The following is a 26560-nucleotide window of genomic DNA, read 5'->3' on the forward strand; positions in this document are numbered from 1 at the left end:
GTGAATGGCAAAATCCATATTAGCATATCCTTAATTGATAACTTTAAAACAGGGAGAACATACAGAAATGCTATGTAAAATGAATCCACTCACTTAATTCAGACCACTAATGAGATGGTTTAACAAGCAGCAATCACAAAGGAGGAAAATCTGACTTTCTTCAAGCCAGGGGGACTTAAGCAAAAGGCAAGAACAATATAGCTTTTCCTTGATCTGTATCAAAGAGACAAAGATTTAAAGTGAATGGGAAAAATGGACAGAGCTCACATGATGGTAAATGAAAGGTTCCTGGGATGTGGCATACGATCTCAGAAGAGATTTCTGTGGCAGATATGCCACAGAGGTCTATAAACGCTACACGCTGAGCAACTCCAGGGGCTGCAACTCTTGGAACTAGGAATGGCCCTTCCTTGGGATGTGTAGTGAACTTGCTCTGCAGTAAGGTAAGACAGCATCTCTAGAATTTGGAAAGTATGGCAGACAGACAATGAAAGCAATCTCTGTGTTTTGTCTGCTTAGGAACATTCCTCGGGAATCCCCCCACACAGTAGACCCTGGATAAATACGTGTTTGGATGTATGGATTGATGAGCAACGCGACCCTTGTCCTCAACTAACTGACCCAGTAACAGAGGAGGTAAGGACTGATTCAGTTGCTGACAAGCATCAGGCATGGACTGAACAGGAAAAGAGGCAAACGAGCAGGATGGGAGGGGGTTTGGACTGAGGTGGAGTGGGCAAGCTGGAACAGAAACCTGTTGCTCTGGATTTTGATAATTCTCATTGGCAGGTAAATGGCTCTGCAGGAGCTGAGGTGGGCAGAGAGGGGAGGTATTTCAGAACGAGTTAACAGCTTGCCTAAGAGCAGGAGAGTAAATTTATGAGCACCAGGAGCCTGGAGTGGCTGCTCATAAAAAGGATATGGCAGCTGTAAGGTAAATTGCATATTAATATGTGACCCTGAGAAAGTAGTTTGAGGACAACTTTTGAGACAGCTTAAAAGCCAGACTGAGAATTTTATATTCATGTATAGTCTGGATTTTTCTCTCCATGCATTATTGGCCATTATAATAAAAACAAAAATGGCTTTGGAAATAGCAGGTTTTTAAAAAACAGTTTAAAGACATTTTTAAATGTTCTTCAGAGAGCATTTACTATGATAGCAGGTATTTTAAATCCCCAAGAGAAATGTTACAAGAAGCACTTCTCAAACTCTGTTCACTGCATTTGAGAGGAGGAAAATTCCTTTAAGAGAAGGAAAATTTGGTAAATGTTCTCATTTACCAAAGGAGTGGGGAGCAGCTGAAGACGTGGAAGAGAAGAGTGGCATGATCAACTCAGGTTCTGGAAGGGATGTGGAGAATGATGAGAACAGGACAATGATTGACATGAGAACTAAAAGAAGATTCCAGAAACAGAGAAGATGAGAAAAAAGCATGGAAACAGCTAGAGCTGCCCAGGCCTTGGCCATAGTTATTGCGTACAGAATTATGCCTGCATTCAGAACTCAGCCAGAGTGACAGAGCTAACATCCTAGATGGGCTACGACTGAGAAGAGAGAGGGGCAGTTAGTGTGTGTGGCTGACAGAGACAATGGATTTGATGGGTACATAGAAGAGCCATGCCATCAACTCCTGTGTCAGGGGAGTATTTCAGCATGGGAAGCAAGGAAGTAAATCGTCCACAGACCCAACTGTGTCAAATGAAGACATCTCCAGTCCAGTGTGCTCAGCATGCCTGAGCTCCACCTGCTAAGACAGTCACGTTGACGATTAAGTCACTTTTTGGACAAGCGATCAAATGAGAAGGCCTAATGAAACCCCTGAGGATTGCCTCTCCTGAGCCTCCTACCTCTGGCAACGCTCCTTTATAAGTCTCAGCAGTGTGCCCAGTTTTGAGAGGGTGGTGGGTAGGACTGTGAGTCCCAGATGCCAGAGTTTTCACGTCATCTTTAGGGGTCAACGTGTTTGCCCCTCATTGAAGGACTACTGAGAGACTTGGAGACTTGGGCTAAGAGCGCTTATAAAGGCAGCTCTGGGCTGGGAAGAGCAGTGCCTAGATGCAGCTCAGCTAACCTGGTACCTTAGCGTTCTCATGCACACTGTGTCGGACCAGGTCCACTTCTCACAGTCAGCCACCACCTCCCTCGACGGTCAGTGCTCTGGTAGCCTTGAAGAGAACGTGGACTCCGCTTTGTTTGTTAAAAGGAAACTTTAAACAAACTGGGTGAACAAACTGTAGCTGAATTCGCTACAGCTTCAGTGGGAAGCTCTGCCTCAAAAAATAAAGTGGAGAGTGATTGGGGAACACATCTGACACTGTCTCAGGCTACACATGCACACATACATGTACACATGAACTTACCTATGGATGCACACAAATATATACACATACACACAACACATACACAAATACACACAAAAATGTTATTGGAATATGTAATATGAAGCAATTATTAAGCTTCCCATTCACTAGATTTGGAGGAACTGAAGTTCTAAGAAGACACAAGAAATGCCTTTGTGTAGCCATTAAGTCTGAAACTGCTATCTCTTGGGAAGGGAAGTTATCAGTTGATGTAATATTATATGGGGACAGAAAGCAAAGCCTTAAGGGAGAGCAGAAGGGCAAAGCTCCTTGTGTCCAGATTCAGCGTTGTTTGGTATCTGTCTGGGTTTGAACCAGAACAGCTTGCCTACAACTTATGACTCTCATTTGAGGAGAGACTGGAGCAGCCCCCTTGGATAATTGCCTTCCGTTTGGACATCCACACACCTGGGTGGCACACACCTATCTGGCTACAGATGGTGTTGTTGGAGACCACTTATTTTATCACCCTGGCATCCTAAAACCTAATGTTTGTACGAGAAATGTCTTCCTCGTTCTTCTCCCCTACCCTGCTAGACTTCCATACTCGGAGCGGAATGAAGCTAGTCTTTCATTTCTCATCACCTGACTTCTACTTAGGCAGACTCAGTTTCCCCGGCAGAGTTTACTCTTTCTCCAAAGCTACCATTTTCTCCATAAAATGTTCTTCCTCAGGTGACTTGGAACACAGATGACAACGTGTGATTGGGTGGTCTAAAGAATGCGTCACTGCATCTGATAGCAATATCTAGGCTGTAGATGCGAAGAGAATTTGGGTTTGAATACAAGCGTGTCTAACCTAAATCTATCTCTACAATAATTAACACAGCCTAGACCTCCATTTTGGCTAGAAACCTGTCTACCGGAGTCTAGATTCTGACCTGCCATGTTGACTATGTCGTTGCCTTTCTATCCATTCCAATTTCTAAAATCAATAGCTGGGACCAAAGGTCTTGCTTTAATGTCCTATAGCACACAATATTATTAATAATAAAACTATAATAATAATAAAAATAAAGTAATAAAAAATAAAAATATTTTATTATTAAAATAAGAATAATGGACTGCTCTATTACCAGACACTTTGGGTAGACTGATTAATGCCTGATATTTTTAAAGAGAGAAAGCCACACTCTAACAAGCGGTATGTCTGAGATTTATCCCCATGGGATCCAGTCCCTCCTACCTTCATGAGCATTCATGCTGTGTGTGTAAGGAATACGTGCCTCTCAGTTTTTTTATCAAGTGAGTTGAGCTTTGTTTTATTTTGAACTGAGCTTTCTGAAATCAGGTTTTCCTATAAAAGATGCTTTTACTCTCCTGTTAAAGTTGGATGTTCAAATTATAACCCCACCATGATGATATCTGGAGGTTCAGCCTTAGAGAAGAATCCAGAGCCCTCATGAATGTGTTGTGTCTCTTTTAATAAGAGACTCAAAAGAGAACATTACCCTCCCACCCACATGAGGGTACACAGAGAAGGCAGCATCTATAAGCCGGGTAAGCCAGATCTATCAGCGCCCTCTTGGACAGCCAGCCTCAAGTGTGACAACATCTAGAAAACAATGCTTGTTGTTTAAGCTCTTCAATCAATGACATTCTTCCATAGCATCCTGCATGGACTAAGAGAAAAGACTGGCCTGATCCAAAAGCAAAGAGTCACCAGTGACTGAAGACTCAGAGAAGGTAGGGTCCAGTAGAGTAATTTCCAGCAGGCCCATGCTTCCTTTTTCTTTGTCCTCAAGTCTCAATGGTTCTCTAATAGACAGCCATACTTCAAAAACTCAGCTTTTCTTCCTATGAGAGGGTCTTTGTATACACATACACACACACACCACATACACCACACACACACACACACACACACATACACCACACAAACACACACACACACACACACACACACACACACACACACCCTCTAGGACTTCAGGGAAGGACTAGGAATTCTTTGGCCTTGGAAAACAATGTGATATAATGCAAGAAGTGAAAGATTTGAAAGCCAAGGTTCAGAGCTCAGCTTAACTGTCTACCTACAGCAGGAGATGAGGTTGGCCAAGCGCTGCAGCCCCAGTTTGCCATCTCTCAAATAGGAATGTTAACATGTGTCTCCCGGAGGCTCAGGATGGCCTAGGATGTGGACACATATGAAATGCCACAACTATACCTTCAGGCACACGGCAACTACAACCACAAATGTCCGATGCCTTCTTTTGTCACATCCGTATACGGTCTGATAGAACAGGGAGGGACTTTGCTGTAGCTCAAAACACGATGACCCAACCCTCAAGGACCTTTCGTTCTCAGATTCTGATTGTGGTGCAGCAGTTCTGAGAATACCTCATGTTATCAAAGCTTTTGAGTGTCAGCTTCCAGATGCCCAGAAGAAGATCCCCCGCAGACATGGAATGACAGGGATGGACCAGGCATTGCCTCACTCAACATCACATCCAAGAAGCTGTCCCTCTGGCCAAGCAGGGCAGAAAGACATCTGGTAGACATGCCTGGACATCTTACCTGCAACAGCTCAAACACAGCAAGGAGGTCCCCTCCAGAGAGGTTGCCACAGAAGATTGGGTGATAGCACAGCTTGGGGGGCACATAGTCCTGGTCAGCTAGCGTCACAACTGGAGCAGCCACCGTGGCACCCAGATATTCTGGTTTCCCCTAAAGAAGAAATGAGTTTTTAACGGGCATCTACTATTTCTTCTCAGTATCAGTGCAACTTAGCAAATCATTTTTGCAAAGTTGCCAGCGTCGTTTCCTGCTTACCTTCTACCAGGTACTAGGATCCTGAGAGTACCCTCTGCCCCCTCCTCCCATGCCCACTCCTACCCTCAGCATGGGGGGAGGGGCAGAGGGTACTCTCAGGATCTCAGTGAAACACCTAAAGAATAACCTTGGGGCTTTCCCTGGTCCAAGACTCCTTCTATAGAGAGATTAATGAATGTAGCTGACCAGAGTGAATTGGGAGGGAAAGAGAAACCACAGGACTTACAGACATCCCAGAGCGGTCTCTGCTGTGAAGAGGATCGTGAGCTTCAGAGCTAAGTAACCCGTAGGTGTGTGGTCTCAGAGCTGCCTCTCTCTGGCTTTGTGACCTCTGCCAGCTACTCAGCCTATCTGAGGCTCATAAACAGGGCTAAAGCTTTTTGTTTGTTCATGACATTATAAGAAGTAATGTAATCTTAGATATCGTTTTTTATTATGTGCTTAATATATGGTGATGGGCTGCTAATGGTGATGACTGATGCCAGCATGTTTCGGTGAGGGGAGTAAAAAGGGGAAATTACCTTTGTATGTGTGTACATGTATGGCTTCAAGAACTGCTTGACGCTTCCCCAACACAGCTCTCAGGAGTCAGGTCCACTCTCCTCCAGGAGAGGCAGGAGCTATAGCAGCTATTCTGTTTGGCTATTTCTCTCAGGAATCATAAGAATTCAGGTTCCGTATGGGAGGGGCTGCCTGCTTTGTCTACTGCCGCATCCCCTCGCCTGAAAACCCAGTCAGTGTGTATTTGCTGAGTGACAGATGGTAGACACGATCTGCTTAGTCTGAGGACAGTGCCCACGTTCTATTTTGTTTTAGGCCAGGTTTTAGCAGCCATGCCTCATTATTGTCTTTGGGTTCATGAGCCAGCACTTGCCTTGCGGCTAGGGAAGGGGGTGGAAACAGGGCTTTAGCTCAGCCACACTTGAAAACAAACAAGCAGGATAGCCTGCTGCTATCCGTTGGGAGAGCGAATGGAATGGATGGGGTTAGGACAGTTTGGCATAAAATGAGTGATCTGCTTAACAATTAGTTTGCTAACCATTCTTCCTAGAAATAGTTAACTCAAACTAGTGTTAGGAATGTAAGAGTGAGCATAAACCCAAGCAGCAGCCAATTCGCCAAACGGAAATGCATTTCCTATAGTGCCAGTCAACCATGAGGGACCACAAGCCACTGGAGAGTAAGAGGAAGTTCTAGACTGAAAACATGGGCCAGAAGAGCTCAATTCTAACAATCTGATTATCATATTTTAGTTCATCTTAATGGCAGCCTAGAGACATGAACAAAAATCTTATGTATGTCTCCCCATATTTCTCCAGGGGGAAAGCACAAACTTTCTGTATTGTCTTTCTTTCCTACAACTCTTGTGAATCATGCATCTTGTTTCTCCTTGGCCTTGTCTCATCCCAGGGTTAGTGGGGGCACACTAAGAGTGAGGAGGCTTTGGGAAATCTTTTCAAAACAACCATTGTGCTTTACATATTTGAGATTCTTCAGGCAGTAGAGATGTCAAGTAAAAGACAGAAATCTCTGTCATCTACAGCAGACTTCTTAACTTAGAAAAGAATACTTGTTTTAGTCACCTACACCAACCCGTCAGCTTTGGGGGTTCCCCAAGGTTTCAGAACATGAATGTCTATGGAGAGGAAGACATTCGGTTTGTAATTGAGATAAATGTGCAGTTGTAGGGCCAAGCAGAAGCCAAGTAAAAGGAGATCCAGTTCCAAGGCTGACTCTGTGAAGATGCCCATGCATTTCTCTCCAGCCGGACGAGAGCAGCACAAACCGCTTTCCAAAAGGCTCCGAGGAGTCTTATAAACAGCAGGAACAGAGGACCAGCTACAGGTTTGCTGTAGTTGTAGATTGGCTTATGCAAGTATCACATCCTTACAGAAGTGGGTGTTGACTGAGTTTTGCTGATTAGGTGGGATTTTGATTGTACTTAAAAGGGAGCTCTGAAGAACAGACCTTAAATAAAGCAGTGACTATCATCATCATGGTTCTGTGTATCATGGTGTGCTGTGGGCAAAGCCATCACTGGGTGCATCGAGACTCCTGAACCCTCACAGAGTCAGGACTCTATCAGCTTTCAAATAAAGTCAGCTCAGGCAGCAAAGCATTTGGAAGAAGGTGCAGTCAGTGCCGCCTAGGGACACTCACCACTGCGTCACTGTCGTAGAGCTCCACCACCACGAGGGGTGGGGACTCCGCCAGCTCCCTCTCTTCACCGTGCAGAACCAGCTCGTTGAACAGCAGCATCTGGTTCCAGGTAGGAGAGAGAGTCTGGGAAATGACCTGGAAGAAAACAACAAAGGAATTGTTCAACTGAGTCGTTCTACAGAAACACGGAGGGCAAGGAAAGTCCGTGGCTGCTGTTTGTTACATGCAAAGTCACAGTCCCCGGAAAACGTTGTATCCGTAATGTGTTATTGGCGGAGTACTGCTTAATGACACATTTGCATAAACAATATTGATTCACCCTGGGGTTATAATGGCATCAGTTGCTCTTTATTGAGTAATTATTGTCTGCTCCCAGTATAGCACTGTGCACGCAGTGTCTCATTCAAACCTTGAATGAGTACAGTTGTTTACACGCACGTGAAAGACAGAGAAACAGGTTTACCTAGGCAGAGTCTACAGGTGATAAGCTGAAAGTCCATCTGGATCATCCACTTCCACCAGGTAACTCTACTAAAACCTCTACTTTAGGGATCCCCTCCACTGAGAAGGGGGAGGGGATCAAATACAATCAAAGTCCCTGATCTTGATCTTCAAATCACATATACTCTATGTAGGAGTCTACAGCTTTGTGGCTCTGCACTGACTGTTTTGAATAGCCTTCAGAACAGCCCTCACCACCTGACATGTCATCTTTCTTTCACAGGAGTTGCTGCAGTAGCAAAATCGTGACCTGGGTAGTGGGCTGTACCCACCACACAAACAGAGGAGACTAAAAATCAAGGAAGGATGCTAGCTTGAAGAATTGGTCCAGAGCCATCAGGGTCTCACCAGAATCAGCCCATAGCTCTCTCCCCAGGCTGTTCAAGAGGGACCTTCGGAAGGGAGAAGGTTATCGACAATTGAATTTCTTCCTGTGTTTCTTTAGACATTTGGAAAGAGGCCAATTTCGCAAGAGTGAAAGGCTGAGCTGTTTGCAGGGTAGGTGGTCCTGCACCTGGGCAGACACTGCTCCATCAATACGTGCAGCCTCTACTGGAAAGAGTCCATGGGCACAGATCTCTTCCAAGCTACCCAACCAGATGGGTTTCATAAGTGAAAGCATTCGGCAGCTGCTGGATCCTGGGGAAATTTCCACAGCACCTCTGAACTGTTCCTTACCCGCCATTGCCCAGTCCAGGAAGGCTGAAAGAAAGGACTGGCCTTCCCTAACCCTCAGACTCCCATAAAACTGCCAGCTCAGTTATATAACCAGCCAGCTCCAGTTACGGCATTAAATTGTTTGCTCTGTGGGCACGGAAGAATATCTTTACAGTTCTTTACATAAGCCGTAAAAGTATTGTGTGCCTGCAGTTTTCCTCCCTTCTTGAGTTTTTATTTTAGAATATTTCATGTCGCAGATACAGTGAAGCTTTAAGATGCTTCTGAGGAAATCTCACTTTTCTGACATAAAAAGACCCTAAATTCAACCAACCGATAAACACGAGTGACACAATTGTAATGCAAAGCTGTGTGCTTTTATGTCGCTTTTGAAGAGACAGGTGAGCCCTCTGTGGCATGCACCTGACTGACAGAATAATGTCAAAGCAGTCTATAACCTCCACAAGTATCTTCCCTGTGGGAACATTTGAATCGCAGCCCTGGAATGTGGCTGGAAATGCCATTGAATAAGATTCCAGAGGCCAGCATCCATTCAGTCTTCATCCACTCATTCATCGTGCAGCTGCAGTGGGCTAGAACGCATCCTCGGCATAATGGGTGCTTGACAGCCATTTTGCATGGACAGATGAGAGGGACCTGACCTGTCCTTCAGGTTGCCGCCATATGTAAAAAGGTCACCCGGTCACTTTAGAGCAGTACTTAATGGCTCACCCGAACAAATATCTCCTACATCTTTGCTCAGCTACTCAGGATTAGCCTTGTTTCTTAAAGGATTCCTTAAGAAGCCATGCAATGAGCTGAGTTTAAAGCAGCGGTTCTCAACCTGTGGGTTGCAACCATCAGAAAATACATTATTTCTGATGGGCTTAGAAGCTGAGACACTGCTCAAGAGCAAAATTACAGTTACGAAGTCATAATGAAAGTAATATTATGGTTGGGGGTCACCACAACATGAGAAAGTGTGCGGAAAAGTTGCAACATTAGGAAGGTTGAGAACCACTGAGTCACAGCATCATTTGGAAGTCTAGGATTAGACTTAGCTAACACTGTGAACAGTTAATCAGATGTCCTGGATAGAATACAGCAGTAGGAACAAAAACCCTAAAAGGAATCCAGGTTTAATTAACTAACTTATGACCAAATTGCACAGATGGTTTAATGTCTCCAAGCCTTACTTTCCCATCTTTAAATGGGCTAACACCCATCTTGTTTGAGGTAAAAAAAAAAAATATTCATTGCCTGGCATACAGTAGGTGCTCAGTAAATGCTTGCTACCCTCCCTAAATGCATTCCATCTCAGTCCATATTTGCCGATAAGTGAGTAAACACTTAGGGCAAGGGATGTGGTTCTGGAGTAGAGTATCTGCCTAGTATTTGTCAATCTTGGGGTCCAATTATTTGGAAAACACACACACACACACACACACACACACACACACACACACACACACACACATTGCCTACCTATGACAGTCTTGGCACACTGGGTGATCTTGTCTAACCGTCATATCTTCAGGACTAGGCATCAGTCTCATTGTTGGGAAGCCCAGGCTTAACAAAATCCACTGTCTAAGATGCCCCACCCTCCTTCTCTTTCTGTCATGTTCCCTTATTCACATCTGACACCTCTCCTCTTCAGTTCTCAAACCCTTTCTGTATAGGAGCTTTCTCCTCCTTTCCTTTATCCTTCAAGTCCTATTTCACCATAGTGTCTGCAGTAACTCTGAAACATCCCAGACCTTCAAGTCACAAGACCCATCAAGTCACACCCGCCCCTTAAAAAGGACACCCTTTAGAGGCTGGCTCTTTGGAGCACTAGGAGCTCAGTTCTCCTGGGAACCAGTGCCATCCCATAAGGATGCTACCTTATGAACATCAGGCTCTGCTGTTCTGGCAGGGTCTCACGCTTAACTTTCCGGAGCATGTAGGAGGCCTGCCACAGTCCCAGACCGGGCCATCCAATGTAGCCCAACATCCAAGGAGAGAGAAACCTGGGAGCTTTCTAACCAAAATCAAGACAGAGTGGCTAGGCCAAGGTGGTCTCAGAACTGGGAAGACCTCGGTCTCCGTCGTGGTCCACTGTCTCCAAGCTGTGCAATCTCTGATTCTCACTTCTTTATCTCCAAAATGGGAACATAAGAGCATGTGTTCCCGAGTTACGGTGAGGGTCGGGAAACAATGTACAGAAAATGTTTATTGTCGTGTCTGGCACGTGAGAGCTTTGGATAAGTGACAGCTATTATTATTAGCAAAAGTTGGGCACGTGATCCAAAATTAGAGGCAAATCCAAGGTTCAACAGAACCTAGTTCCCTTTCACACAATTATTTGATAAGCCAACTCCGTCTGTTTCTTTGAAATATGAATCTAAATTAAACCACGGTGCTATGTGGAGACGAAAACCAGCAGGACAGTTATGTGCATTCCTGTGAGCTCACTCAGACTCCTCCAGGTCGCTCCAGAGGGCCTGGAATTGCATGGCTGAGGCAACTGGCTGGCCCTTGGATCCGCCTTCTGAGACCACTCTTGTCTGGGGATGGCAGCTGCAGTAGCAGCCATCACCAGCCATCAGGTAAAAGCTGTTTTAAGCCATCAACATTTCGTGTTTTATGAGGGAGATGTATGTGTCACTATCATGCCCAGCACAGATGAAGGCAGTGAGACCTAAAGGGAATTCTGTTTAGCATCATCTAGCTAGTAAGTAGAAGATGTTGGATTTGGAATCAGGGAAATCCATGTTTGTGTATTGATTTGGGGTGTATGTATATGTGTGTGTGTGTGTATGTGTGTTTGTAGGGGATGCACATGTGCAGGTGTACATGCGTGTACATGTACATGTATGTTGAGACCGGAAGGCAATCACTGGTATTTCTCAGAAGCCATCCATCTTGTTTTTGAGACAAGCACTCTCGCTGATCTAGGGGTTGGCTGGCAAGCCAGCGAGTCCCCACAACCCTCCCATCTCCACCCACCACCCCTGTGCTAGTATTAAGGTGCACACCTCCATGCCTGGCTTTTTACCCGGGCTCTGGCGATAAACTCAGAATCTCATGCTTGCACGAGAAGCGCTTTACAGACAGAGCTATCTACTGCCCCTCTCCAGGACCCAAGCGCACAATCACTGCCATGTGCGTCCTCTCAAAAATCATCAGAGAGGAAGGTCTTCTGCTTTCTCATTCCCTTTACACAATGAATAAGGTTGGAGACACCTTCCTCCCAAGGACTCTCTGAGACAGATGAACTGAGCTCCCCATGTGACTCCTGTAGGCCTCTGCTCAGCCCTGCACAAAGGGCTGATGAGCACAGTACAACCAGCCTATCCACCTGGAGGACCACTTCCCTGTCTGCAGGATCAGGTTCTAGCCCACTCCCTGTCTCCTAGAGCCCATGCAGAACCAGTACTCAACAGGCACAGGTGCTGGTTCCCATCATGTTCTCGGCTTCTGTGTGATAAACCAAAATATAGTTAAATCCATCAACTAGGTCATCGGGTTTGTCTTGGAAAAGAATGTGTGCCTTCTTGACATCAGCCAATGTAATGGCCCCCATTCATTGGTTATTTATACACCCAACTTTTCACTTCCTCACAACAGCTGTTTTAGAACCACAGAACTGGGGCCTAGTGAGCCATTTGTCTGGAGACACACAGCTACAGAGGAGACAAAGCAGAAGATGGCCTTGCATCTGAGATGGCCAACTCTATATGATCTTACCCTTCCCCAGCCAACAACTCAAGAACAAGAAAGGCTTTCGTGAGTGTGACCTAGGGAGAAGATATCCTGCAGGACTTCCACTGACTAGGAACCCTTTTCCGAGCTAGAGCTTAGTGTGTGAGGTAGTCAGGAAGCAGAGGAAGCGACCATCTGCCCATCTCCTGAAACAGCACCTGTCATCAAGGGGTGTTCTCCAGGAGAGAGGGCTTGAAGCACAACATCTCTGAGAAGCAGCCTAGCTGATAAGTGCAAAGTTTAGAACTTCCCAATCAGAAAGCTAGACCCTTTTTCCCCAGCAGGTCCCCTGAGGTGATGACAGACTCAGGTGTCAGGAACGCTGTCTGTGATTGTTCCTCCTCTCTCATTCTTTCTGTGCCCAGAACTCCTGCAGGTGCCCAGGGCATGCCAGGCTCCGTTTATTATTTTTTTTTTTCTGCCCTTGTTTTGGCATTAGGACTTGTCTATCTGTCTTCGGTAGTGGCTCAAGGGGACCAATAGATCCCCCCTGCCTGTCCTTCCTGGCCCACTGGCTTCTGACTGTGCACTGGGAGATGCAGCGGGCAGTGGAGATGGGTGTGGTCCTCATTTTTCTTTCCCAGGCTTTGCTCTGCTCTGCATCAGCTACAGCAGCAGTGGGGTGGGGGCAGGGAGGCTGCTGGCTCTCTGGTTACCTTCGTGGTCTGGCACTGTGACAGGAATGTGACTTTGGCAAAGGGATCTGAAAGTCCATTGCTGTCAGCGGCAATGAGGCTCCGGGCTTGGTACATGTGTGCCCTCAGCTGGAAGACATGCTGGGCTGTGGAGAAATTATGGAAAGGGCAAATGTTAATAGGCTTTTAGGAGTAGTACGCGTGAATGTGTGTCTGCAAGTGCCAAGAGGCTGTGTGTCCACCAAAAGATGGCTGTGATATCAGGCCTGCCCTCCTCCGTGGCCAGGTGGAAGTGTGAAGACAGAGAAGAGGAGCTAGTGCCAAGAACTTCGGAAGCACACATTCCACCCTGAGGTTTTGTCCCATTGTATTTCTTAATCGTCATCACAATAACCACGTGAAATATGGAATTATCTCCTCATTAATAGATGAGGAAAATAACCCCAAAATGGATGACGTAATTTCCCAAGTGAACAGAGCCCAGATTTTTCTTCTGCCTAATTTCAAAATTCACCGGTTCTCCCTAAACTGTTGTGTTTTAGCAAGCTTAAAGAAGCAGCCTGGCTCCCTAGGAATCTCTTGTTTACAAGAGAGAGAGAGAGAGAGAGAGAGATCATGCGCTTGTGAGCACACATGCAAATACAGGCTCGTACTCAGGTGCATAAGGTGCCTTACAAATAGCTTTTACTTTTAATAAACTCAATAGATGTATTGGGTCATCCATCCATCTGTTCTTCTACTTTGCTAACCAATGGCATTTTGTGTGACTACTATGTAGAGTTTTGGCCTTGATCTCTAAGGCCCAGTCGATAGAAACAGGACCAAAACTGTCCCTGTCTTTGGAAGATCCCTAGGAAGGCAGAAGATAGATGAGAACCACATCACAGTGATGGAAGGGTGTGGTGAATGGTGTGAGGGATCTGGACAAAGGGTCTGGGGGACAAAGCAGGAGAGAGCACATGTTGGATAGGACAGAACACAAAGGGAGAGACAGCTTGGAGGAGGTCAGCATTCAATGGAGAATGACAGGTCAGCTGGCCACATTCTTTGGTTCATGGATCTCATCACCACTGGGCCTTCCAACTAACCTCTTGTATTCACATTCCCTCAATCCCTTTTGCCTCCATACCCACCCATTTCCACATCTCTGAAAGGTGCTATGTTAGCATAATCTATGTCTTTGTGTTGGCAGGAGAACTTCTGTGTAGGAGCCCTGGTGTACCCACGGGTTCTAATTACTTAAAGGAAGACCACAAATACCCTATGAACATTCACTCCAAACCTTCATCAATTCCCCTCCAGCAACTGCTAGGCATAAACCCCCCATGTCTACGCAGGAACCTGAACACAGCCATCTGTAAAATGGAGGCTCATAATCACTCCTATGAGGCTATTATGGAAGGCCGAGGGCTGAGGACGGTGCCTAGTACTGACTGAGGTGTCCTGAAGAGGCTGGTGTGCTCTTCCTATTGATTGTTGCCATGTCGCCCACGGCAGTGAGCCGCTGGAAGCAACCTGGGTATCATCACAGCAGAAACAGACAGGAGAGGTGCCAGGCAGCTTGGTGAAGCAAGTAGAAGCAGTGGGTCAAGGATCTAGTATATAGTGGGAATAAATAAGGCAAAATAGCACAACCACAAATAGTTCCTGTGAAATAAGATTAGAGAACAGGTCATAGTCACCAAAGCACATTCAAATATTCAAATCCGAAGGAGCTGATTCCAGGGGAGGTGGCTCTGTGCTTTGAGCAGAGACCTTCAGGGTGGTGTTGGATAGGCAGGGATGCAAGCCTCAAACAGCCATAGCAAGGATATAGGATTAGTCAGTTTCAAAAAAAATTTGAAAAAAAAAAGTTGGCTACTTTGTGTGGAAGTAAGGGTCACACACAGCGGTAGTCACATGACTTCAACCTTGCAGATGTGCAGGAAGCATTGAAAAGTGCAGTAGGCCACATAGGACTCTTGAAGGTATGTGTGTGTGTGTGTGTGTATGTGTGTATGTGTTTAGTAGCAGATGATATCAGAGTAAGATATCAGGAGGATAAAATGGTAGGTCAAGCTTTCAATGGCCAGAAGAGATGTAAGGGATGGAGTTAAGGAGACAACAGTGCCCCCTGTAGCTGAAAATTGGAAGAGCCAGCTGGCCACACACCGGTGGAGGAATTAAAATGAGGAGTGGGTAGGACCTTGCAGCCTTATGTGGACGGTGGAGAACTTGACTCTGACAGACAGGGTGTGGAGGGACAGGGAAGGCCACATGTCAAAGATAATTTCTTAGTTGAGTGTCCTACGACCCGAATATTTCTGTCTCTCTACCCCATGCCACTGTCTGGCTTACGTGAGGTCCAGCATGGAGCCCGCGAATGTAGCAACCCTTTCAATCCCCATCTTAATCCTGCAGGCAATTAGGAAACTTGAGCTGTGCACATTGCCTAATTAAGTCCACGCCGGCTCTTACAATGCGAGGCTGTGCAAAGTAAGCAAGTCGGCAGACGGAGAGAAGTGATTCTTCGGGGCTCATTTCTAAAGCCCTCCTTGTCTCCATAGACACCAATTAACTCTGATGCTGACAGGTTGGGCTCTGCCGACAAGAGAGTCCCTTAAAATGACAGCCGTAAACAAAGCAGTGCGCCGCAGGTGTCACAGAGCTGTCAGCTGGGAGACGTTAGTCCCCACACTACCAAGTTCAGCAGATTCCTCAGTTGGACTTGGGGGGGTCCCATTCCTGAGAGAACACCCACCAGCTACCCCTGGGGTGACTCACCTTGGGATTTTAGCAGCTCTTCCAACTGAAGCTACATACCAGCACATTGCACAACTCTAGGGGGCGCCATTTACTTAGCCTACATGTGGGGTTTCTTCAGAAACCTTGAATCTTACCAGCTCTGCTCCTTTGAGATGCCTTGCCTGATTCCCTCCCCATGCTGTGTCGCCCCATCTCCTGCCTCCTGTGGATATGAAAGCCACACCTGGATGTCCTACTTGAAGAAAGAATCACCTCTTGCTCATCTCTACACCCCCTGCCAGGTTTTCCACCGTGCCTTCCAGATATAGGTGCAAGGTAATTATTTGCTGAATGGCTATCCTCTGGAGCATAAAATTCACCAGTCGGCGTGGAAGGCAGCCAACTCCACCAATGTCAGTGCTTGGCAGAAGGTCATTAGGTAACTCCATAAAAATGACATGCCGCACGGCCTCTCAAAGCTTCAGAAAAGCCTCTGTCCTCTCCTCTGGGTTGTTAGTGGCTGAAACAGTGAACAGGCCTGGGGCTTTGCACCTGTGTAGCTGTTTGTATCTACAGAAACAGGAGCCAGCTCGATGTGGGTGTTATTTACCCTAAGATAAAAAGCTCTCAGTGGTTTAATAGAAGGCAGATAAGAAAGTTTTGGAAATGGTTTGCCCAATCCTTCAGCGGATGAGTGATCCCGGGCAATTTCTGGGTGTCTCAGAAATGTATTCTCCACATCTGTGAATTAAAGACTTCCCGAGGTTAAATGAGATCTTAGGCATAGCATGTACTACGGCTCGGTGCTTGGCACTTTGTGCTATGTTTTTCCTCCCAAAATAACCCACTGTGCGCTGACAGTGAGTGCAGACTCTATGAGCTGAACCACTGTGTGCGCATCTCCACAAGGCTGTCGTCCCTCTCTCACTACGGAGCTGCTTGGAGTGCACTGTCACTCAAGGTCAACTGACACCAAGGGATGTCACGCAACAGAGGAAACTTAGTGTGTCTGCAGCATTCGCAGCTTTGGCTCAACTCAAAACTCAACTTCAGGGGAAGTGAAGATAAAACAGCGGCTTGCTTTGTCTGGAGTTAGCAGCTAAAAAAGCACAAAAGTGAGTTGAAAACAGAGCAGAATGCAAATGTCAGCGTTAATATTCAAAATGGGATTCAAACGCTATTGAAATGTAAACATGTTGGTGATGAAAGTAACCGTATGGATTAAATAGGTCCATAAAACATGCTGCCTTTGTATAAAGTAGCAGCCAAGCCGGAAACTGGGCTGCAGAAACATCAGTGACTTCCCCAACCTCAGTTTGTACTGGGCTGCTGAAGCGATATGCATTCAAACCTCAATGCTGTGTAAAAAGGAAAAAACAAAAACAAAAACAAACAAACAAAAAACCCACCTTAATTTTGTGAGTCATGTTAGCACAAGAAAGTCCTGCTTAAAATGCAAACTTATTTTAATGCAGTTCATCTACCAAGAAATCCACACTGTTCTCTCTCTACTCAGAGAAATGCATAAAATTTACTCCAGGTGTAATGCTTTTAAATGGGACATCTCTTCCCACTTGGGAGGAGGGCATGCTTGGTCATTGTACTAACGAAGGCAATGGAGTCGGGCCCAACTAAAACGACACAGACGCGTGAACTGTCCCCACCACTGTTTACGCAGAAGCACGTCAGAGATGTCTCCTGCCCCCCTTTGCTCTGTGGGCACCATACCTTGGTAGAGCAGGGCCGATGGAGGGTGATAGGTGCCAGATGGCTTGGAGGGCATCTCTGCTTCATAACCTGCCGGCAAGTTGTCCAAAATGGCACTGGAGTATCTGGTGGAGCCCAGCCACAGATAGATGTCCACTTTTGCCTGAACAGTCCAGCCAGCTGGCCGTTTCCCAGGAAGCTGGGAGAGAGGACAAGGAAGGCTGTTTTATTTCCATAAGGCAAGCATGGGCTCTCTTCTGAGAAAAGGGGTCCTTCCTGGACATATACCTCAAGCTTTGTACAGAAGGCCACACCCCACGGCTCTGTCTATATCACAAAAGTGAAAGAAATGGCCCCAATGGTACTCTGGAGGACTACCCTGGTTTGGAGGCCCGAAGCTTATACACGCATTCTGATAACCACTGCCAGGCCCTGGATCACTCAGGTGTGCTTATTGCCTTCTTTCATAGATGAGGAAAGTGTCTATCTTCTCTTAGTCTTTAACTGAGGCACCCAAGCCTAGAGCCTGGGATTGATCACTCCAAATGTAGACTCTAGGCTCTGAGCCCACAGCCTGCCTCTTCAGGCTCTTCAGTTAGCCTTGCCTTCCGCAACCTCCGCTATTCGGGTTTCTGTCCCTCACTTTGTTCAGGATGGCCTGTCCTATTCTCCTATCTCATGCTCTGTGTGAGGGAAGACCCGCCTACTCTCCTTGGCCCGTTAGCCTGGCAGACATTTTCAGATCCGTCATCCTCCTCAGGCAGTATGGCTTTAGGCTCCCTGAGTTCTCTGCTTACTTTCCTTCTGATGAATTCAGATGTAATATGGTGTGTGAGTGTGTGTGTGCAAATGTATTTGTGGGGGTTCATACACCCCAAGACCACAAGGACAGAGACTGATGTATTCAATATACCTCTTTCGTTTCCTAGGCACACCTGCACCTGTCCACACCTGCACAGTTCCAGGTACCAGCTCTGGCTGTGTTGCGGGCATCTGAGCAGGGCCGATGACACTTAAGACATGGTGACTTCTCCAGGTTCTGTTGACTCTTCTAAGCGCCTCTTCATGGCAGGTTTTAGAATTGTCTCTAAGTAACTTCTCCCCTGCACTGACTTCTTTCCATGGAGGACCATGAAGTCCTACTACCACAAGCCAGACCTTGTTCTGACAACTTCCAAAGCACCCACGGGGAGGCTCCGGCTGCAAATTTAATATGGCCGTTTGCCTTTGTAGCTTGCTCTGAAGATTCCAGCAGCGGATTCGGAACAACTCAACCACTGCAAGTGGCGCTGGGCTTTGGCCAATGGACTGGGGCCAGGGAGCATCGGGTACTGAGGCTCAGCCAGGTCCTCCAAGAGCTCACATCTGGACACCCGCACTCACTCAAAAGACGGATACGTGGTTTCTATTGTTCACTTGACTGGGTTAATAAACATCTAAAAGATCAGTGAGCTACGCCTTTGGATGTGTCTGAGAGTGTCTGTACAGGACTACGCGGCTGGAGTGAAGGTGATCCACTCTGACAGCACAGAGGCGTTTTGTTGTAGTAACAGCATTTCTTCTGCTCTTTGTAGCCATCCTGGAGACATCAGTTCACAAAGGCAGGATTTGGGGGGGGGGGAAGTCTGGTGCATCACAGTGATGTTTCCAAGACTTAAAAAGGAATACTTGGTGCCAGAGAACGCAGCAAATGTTTGTTTAATAAATATTGTATTCCCCAAAATAATGATGCTTTACACCCATTGAGAACTTACAGGAACTAGGCCCTGGCCTGATGTTTTCCTCCTGCAGAAAGTCTTATCTCCTCATGTGTAACAGGCCACTGTTTCCATCTCACAATAGTTCTGCAATACTTTTAACGAGTGTATTTTAGAAATAGAGAAGATGAATTTCAGGGAAATAAATGCAACTACCTAATGTCACAGAGCAAGAAAGGATGCGCGCACACTCATTGGCTCTGCACAGAACTCCACTCTGCTCATCACACATGTTGTGTGTGCCTGTGCACACACATTGCCTGAGTATCTCATTAAAGGGCAGCTCTGACTCCGTGGGTCCAGGGTGGAGCGTGAGCTTCCTTACATCTTTCTGTTAGAACTGAGCCTGCAGGCCTACAGACCTGAGTTTTAAGTATTTAAGTTGCATGGCTCTTAACATACTAGGCTATAATCCTTCCATACTAGGCTGACGTTCCTTATTCTTTAATGATAAGCAACAGAAAACATCATTACTTTGTATTGAAAATGTAAGACCTGGGGTCTCACAGCTCAGGAGTTCAATTGCGCCCTTCCCAGAAACTCCCCCAGACCAAGACTTGTTGCAAAAGCAAGAGGTTTATTAACCATTGTACAACGGGGTCACCCCTGCCGGTCAGCAAAGAGTGGCACTGGGAGACAAAGGCCTTTAGGTTTTTAAAAGAAAAAATGCAGGAAATTTGAAGTTGCAGTTTTGGCAATTTAGGATTGGATGAAGAAGTTATAAAGTAAGATAATTGGTTATTCTTAGGTGCTCAAGCTTGGCCAGTCCTGCCAAGTGTGGATGCAGCTGCACTTTAAGGTGGGGGTAGTTAGCTCATCCTTGAAGATTAGGGGCTACAGACTTTTGGCTGGAGGTCAAAAGCTACTCAGAAGAAGTCTAGGTTCGTTGCTAAGAAACGTTATCTCAAGGACAAGGGTCTGGTCCTTCTTTTGCTGAGTGAAGGTCATTGCTTGCTTGCCCTTTTTTTATATCTGTCCTCACAGATAGGGTCACATTTCTTCACTCTCTGGAAAGGTACTAAGAGGTTTTAGCTTAACCTGGACCTAAAACTCAAAACTATAGGCTTTAGAAGACATATAGGTTACAAAGTAATTCTAACCCTTTCAATAGTAACAAACTATGAGTGTGTGTGTGCGTGTGTGTGTGTGTGTGTGTGTGTGTGCACTTACACTGAGAACCAAAACCCAACTCAAATCCTGCGAAAGTCTTCCACAGGATCACTGCTGTATTACTAAAGTTCACAACATAGGAATTTTCCAGACAAGCATTCCTAAATCAAAATTGTTCTCACTCATCCAGGTTTGGTTTATGCAACCTTTGGGGACTAGAATGGAGAACAGATAAAAAACAAACAAACAAAAAAAAACAATAAAGAATGGAGAGGCACATAAACAGTTCTGAGAGCCCACATCAAAATCCTTCATGAAATGTTATGCTCAAGGCTTAGCCTTTCTCATGCCTCATTTACCTCCCACCTCCTAAAAGGGGCAGAAAGAATAAAAGACTCACTAAAGTCCTTGCTAGAGTTTGGAGGTAAAATATCCTTCCTAAACATTTGAACACTAATTTCCCTGCCCTTGGCACTGTTTGGGAAGGCTATAGAAACTTTGGCTCTGTAGCCTAATTAACAGACAGGTCTTTGAAGATGATCTTTCCTCTTGTTTTGTTTCATTATCTCTGCTTCATGGTCTGTATACACAGGAAGCCTCTTGTATGAGCTCCTGTCGCCCCAGACCCACTCTAGTCACCATTCCTTCCCCACCCCTCTATGAAGGACTGTGTCACCTTATACTGTGAGACAAATTAAATTCTTTCTCCCTTGAGCTGCTTCTTCGGGGCGTTCTGGCACCGCAACAGGCAGGGTAATCAATACAAATGTAAACAGATACCCTGGAGCAATTAGCTGACAAACCTGGCTTTCAAAAAATCGGATGTTTCTTGACCGTAGGGTTCCTAGCAGTCATTTTCTGACCCTTGGGCACCATGAGACTCTACGACTTCCCTGTGTGACAACCACAGCCTCCTACAGGTCTTTAAATGTTTAGGGGATGTTTACTCAGCAGAAAGCTGTGCCACAGAATAAACTTTGAGGAATTTCTGGCTCAGAGATTTACATTCGATGCTTTTTATTTCCACTTCTGAATTCTCCACTAGGAACGAAGCATGAGACTGGGTCTCCTCCCATAACCTTGGCTTTTTTTTCAAACTACTATTTCAGGAAGGGGGGGGGAATAAAAGGAAGTGGTGGGTGGGAGGAAGGGAATTGAAATAGAAGGTAACAATCAAAATAGGAACAAAAACGGTTTTGCTGTATCATCCTTTCAAGATGTTCCCCTCATAGTACCTGAATTCAAACAGACGTAGCTTTCATCCATAGCAATGGCAGTGGCAAAAGAAAAATGCAGGGAAAGAAAGCCATAACCACACTGATAAAGATAACACACAGGCTGGGTGCCTCAGGAAAGGCATTTCTCCCACCTCAGCTGTACCTGTTTCCTGGCTTGATCTGACAGATGCTCTTTGTTCTAATTTTGTACGGAGCCAGGATACACCACAATATTTAGCAGAGGGTAACTTCACACCGCTTTCTAGTATTTTTAGCACGGGTCCTCTGGAAATGATTTGCTATTTTTAAGACAAACCCTTCTTGCTCCTGTAGCAATCTTTGACTAGAGAAGGTTTAAAAAAAAAGTTTCTGATATTTGGGATGAATGACTTGGGTAAAAAATATCGCCCCCCTCCCTTCACTTACGGTTTCATAGGAACAGATTTTTAAAATTATTTTACAGACAGAACAGAAAGAAACAAGCAAAGCCATTGCATTAGTTCCTTCTCTCATTGCTGTGCTGACCTCCCAACAAAGCCAACTTCAGGAAAGGATTCATTTTGGCTCCTGGTCAAGAGAGGCTACATTCAGGCTACATCCCTCTAGAGGAGGGAGGGTGAGGTGGCTGTCCATCAGGTTCACAATCAGAAATCAGGGACAGATGAATCCTGGTGCTCAACTCCTTCCCCCGTCCCTCCTTTCTGTTCACTCTGAAGTCCCAGTCTGTGGGATGGAGCACATTTTCCCACATCAGTTCAACTCTTCTGAAGCACATTCACAGACAATCGCCTGGACTCTGTCTCACAGTTGATTCTAAATCTAGTCAGATTAAGCACCACAGCCATCAATAACCGATTAGTTCTGATGGGGTTAACAACATTTTCTTGGATGCTGGATCTCCGGTTGTTTGAACACTCCTATTTATTGAGTGATTACCCTGTGGGAGGCAAAAGTATTTGTTCTGTGCTTGAATTTACTCACTTAATCCGCACAGCCATATCCACATAGAGGATGAAAAATAGAATAAACATTCTTCAGAAAGATGAAAAATATTAAGCAATGCGTCCAAGATCACACAGCCAGTAAATATTTGCCCAGAATTCTGTTATGAGTTGAATTATGTTCCTCTCAGATTCATATATTTTAGTTCTTAATCTTCAATACTCAGATTGCTACCCTATTTGGAAGTAGGGTCATTACAGATGTAATTAGTTAAATGACTGTACCGAAATAGGATGGTCCCTAAATCTATGACTGATAACCTTATTAAAGGAATGCTTTCTTTCTTCTTCCATCCTTTCTTTGTTCTTTCTTTTTTCAAAACTGGGGGCTGACTGTAGGGCCTCACAGTTAGGCAAGCTCTTTACCTCTGAACATGTTCATTCCTTTTTTTTTTCTCCACAAGGAGAGCAACAGAACAAAAAAGTCTGAGCCCAGGGGTCTTTCCTGAGACTGATACTCCAACCAAGGACTATGCATGGAGATAACCTAAGACCCCTGCACAGATGTAGCCCATGGCATATCCAAGTGGGTTCCATTGTAATAGGAACAGGGACTGTCTCTGACATGAACTGATTGGCCTGCTCTTTAATTACCTCCCCCCTGAGGGGGAGCAGCATTACCAGGCCACAGAAGAAGACAATGTAGCCACTCCTGATGAGACCTAATTGACTAGGATCAGAAGGAAGGAAAAGAAGACCTCCCCTATCAGTAGACTTGGGGAGGAGCATGCATGCAGAGGGTAGAGGAAGGGAGGGGTTGGGATGGGAGGAGGGAGGGAACCACAGGGGGGATACAAAGGGAATAAAGTGTAATTAATTAAAAAAAATGGAAAAAAAAAGAAAAAATTAAGTCAGTATCTCATTAACTTGCTCAAGTTGGCCTTGAGCTCACTCTGTAGCTCAGGCTAGTCTTGAAGTGCCTCAGATTCCCAAGTATTTGGGGTTAAAGGCCTTCAGCACCTGGGCAGTCTTGAATTTACAAAAACAAACAAACAAAAAAACCCCCCAAAAAACCCTGTATTAATTGTATGTGTGGATGAGGTTCATTATTTATATATATAAACTCCTGTGAAAAGATGCCTTGGAAAAGTTGTACAGGAGAAAATGACAGGAGGAAAAGCATCTACTCTCACTAGTAACCAAAGGAGTGAAAATCTAAGCTCGAGGGTTGGGTCATTAGATTGAAAGAGAAATCCACCTGTGTCAAAAGACATAGCAATTGGAAAGAGAGAAGAAACCACTGAACGAGAAGCTTGAGGTCTCCCGCTGGTCTATGTTCTTGAAAACACTGGGAAGAATTTCAGACATGAACAGGTGCCAACAATTCTAAGCCACTCAGAGTAAAAGACGTTGGTCTTCCTCTGGTCTGGAGCAGACTTACCTTGAGAAAGCGGGTCTTGATCCTCCCACAGTGCTTGCCCATCTGCTCTCCGACGGGGGAGTAAAACAGGTCTTTGGCAGCAATGCGGGCATATGCTACTCTCTTGTTGTTACTGAGCATCCAAACGAAGACGTCAGGGATAGTGTGCTGTGGCTGCGTGGTGGAGGGATATGATCGCATAGGTTGGTATTTAACGGATGTGCTTCTAGAGTTTACCTGAACCCTTTTTCTGCAGTCTCCATGTTAAACAATGAAGGTGTTTAACCAACTGTACAAACAAGCCAGTGAAGTGCCACGTCCTCAAGAGGAAAACACCTTGGTTGTGAGGTAGGAATACAGGTGCTTGCTTGTGCTTGCTGGACGTGTGTTGGAGCATCTTTGATGGCCTGCTTTTCTTGATATACCAAAGGGATGCTTTCCTACAGATTTCTATTGATTCTTTTCCAATTTAGATTTTAGCTTTACAGCATTAGATTTCTTCAGACCCGTGTAACATTCCAGAAAGTCCAAATGAAAGACAAAAACACAAGTGCACTAATGCCTTGGAATCATTCCACATTTACTTTTGGAGATCTAGTTGCCAAATAGCTGGCTTCTATTTCAGCCATTCAGAGAAACTCTATTAAACTTTATAGAAATTAAAAAATTTAAAAATTAAACTACTCAATAAGGAAATGCAGGTTTCCATATCAAATGTTTCGTTATTTTGTGTTTGAAATGTACTTTTCTGAACCAATATAACTACCCAAAAAGGAAGCATAGAGCTTTGAGCTGGACATAGATTCCCTGTCTTTCTCACCCCTTATAAACATATTTGGTAGTGAAAAGGAACATCCATCCCTTCTATCTGATATGGAACCAAAGGCAAAGGATAGTCTTCCAGACACAGGCCTCGTTAGTTACAGACAGGAAGCCAACGCCTGGCTCAAACCTTCCATGTTCTTAATGAAACCCTCTTGCCTACTGTTTAACATTACCTGTCTCACTACTTAATATACTTCCAAGGAACAAATAATATACAAGAGAATCATCACATTCAAGAGCCAATGAATAAGTAAATACATGTACTTTTTCCTAACACCATCCCCCACAAAAACTAGTGTAGGAAGTCTGTCCACACCTGTAGGCTTCAAGAAAGATTGAGCATGTGACAGAAACAAATATGATGCCTTTTCAAGGTCATTGTAGAAGACACTAGAAAAGGTTCCTAACAACTAACTTTAAAAAATAGATACTGTTTGGTTTTTATTGAGTTTAAATTCTCTTATGGTTGAAAACCCATCAAGTTCCCATCAACAGCATGCTTGTTTGGACTTTTCTTGTATTAGGGAACATGCTTTATACTCTACTGAATACTTGACTTTATGAGAATATAGTGATCTATGTCTGGCTTAATTTTTAAATTTCTCCTTCTGTCACAAAGGAAGCGTTCAATTCGCCCTCTCCACCTCACCCCACCTCCTGGGAAGATTTCTTTCCCATCTTCCCAATGAGCTTTGCTGGTACAGTTGATTACCTCATCCACAAGAAAGCGGATTTTCTCCACAAAGTTCTGAGTTTCCCGGATCATTTCATCAAGAGATAACTTTTTCTTCTGTTGTTGAATGACCCCTTCAGCCTCCTTGGCCATTGCCTCCTAAAATAAGGATGAGAGTTGGTGTATATCTTTCTAGAAGTCTGGGCAACAAACACTGCCCTGTTGCTGGAGTGTCCTGAAGGTGTTTGTAAACCTCACAAATCCACACAAAACTAGTTTTGGATTTGACACTGTGCACATTACCCATTGAATAGAAATGGGTATTGAATCCAAGAGATGCTCAAGTGCACAATAAGGACATTTGCTCAACCATGTTTGTAGCAACTTTATTTGTAGTAGCCAGAACCTGGAAACAACCCGGATGCCCCTCAACTGAAGAATGGATACAGAAATTGTGGTACATCTACACAATGGAATATTGCTTAGCAATGAAAAACAAGAAAATCATGAAATTAGCAGGTAAATGGTGGGAACTGGAAAGTATCATCCGAGTGAGCTATCCCAGAAGCAGAAAGATGCACACAGTATATACTCACTCATATAAATTATATAATATAGGATAAACCTACTAAAATCTATACACCTAAAGAAACTAATCAAGAGGGAGGACTCTGGCTAAAATGCTCAATCCCCATCCCAAAAGGCAAAGAGGATTAGACATCAGAAGAAGAAGAAGAAAACAGGAAACAAGTTAGGAGCCTCCCACAGAGGGCCTCTGAAAGGCTCTGCCCTGCAGAATATCAAAGCAGATCCTGAGACTTATGGCCAACTGTTGGGCAGAGTGCATGGAATCTTATGAGAGAAGTGGGAAATAGTAAGATCTGGAGAGGACAGGAGCTCTACAAGGAGAGCAGCAGAACCAAAAAATTAAGGGGTCTTCCCAGAGACTCATACTCCAACCAAGTACCAGGTATGGAGATAACCTAGAACCACTGCACAGATGTAGTCCATGGCAGCTTAGTGTCAGTGTCCAAGTGGGTTCCAAAGTAATGGGAACAGGGACTGCCTCTGACATGAACTGATTGGCCTGCTCTTTGATCACCTCCCCCTGAGGGGGGAGCAGTCTTACCAGGCCACAGAAGATGACAATGCAGCCACACCTGATGAGATCTGATAGATTAGGATCAGCAGGAAGGAGAGGAAGACCTCACCTATCAGTGGACTTGGGGAGGGGCATGTGTAGAGAAGAGGGAGGGAAGGTGAGATTGAGAGGGAAGGGGGAGGGGTTTATGGGGGCATACAAAATGAATAAAGTGTAATAAATAAAAATTAAAATAAAAAATATTAAAAA

At 45.1% G+C, this 26560-nt stretch overlaps 1 protein-coding gene across 1 annotated transcript in view; it reads right to left on the reverse strand.

Moving 5' to 3' along the window:
• Nucleotides 1-26560, reverse strand: part of Fer1l6 (fer-1 like family member 6) — a 118036-nt gene that overhangs the window by 47778 nt on the left and 43698 nt on the right. The window contains exons 16-21 of the mRNA XM_060389388.1: nucleotides 25249-25368; nucleotides 23733-23885; nucleotides 17288-17465; nucleotides 12857-12981; nucleotides 7296-7430; nucleotides 4881-5030 (exon numbers count right to left, since the gene is read on the reverse strand). Of these exons, the coding sequence (XP_060245371.1) occupies nucleotides 4881-5030; nucleotides 7296-7430; nucleotides 12857-12981; nucleotides 17288-17465; nucleotides 23733-23885; nucleotides 25249-25368 (861 nt within the window). The remainder of the gene's footprint in view (nucleotides 1-4880; nucleotides 5031-7295; nucleotides 7431-12856; nucleotides 12982-17287; nucleotides 17466-23732; nucleotides 23886-25248; nucleotides 25369-26560) is intronic.

The sequence above is a fragment of the Meriones unguiculatus genome, chromosome 8 (genome assembly GCF_030254825.1).
Source record: "Meriones unguiculatus strain TT.TT164.6M chromosome 8, Bangor_MerUng_6.1, whole genome shotgun sequence".
Classification (NCBI taxonomy): Eukaryota; Metazoa; Chordata; class Mammalia; order Rodentia; family Muridae; genus Meriones; species Meriones unguiculatus.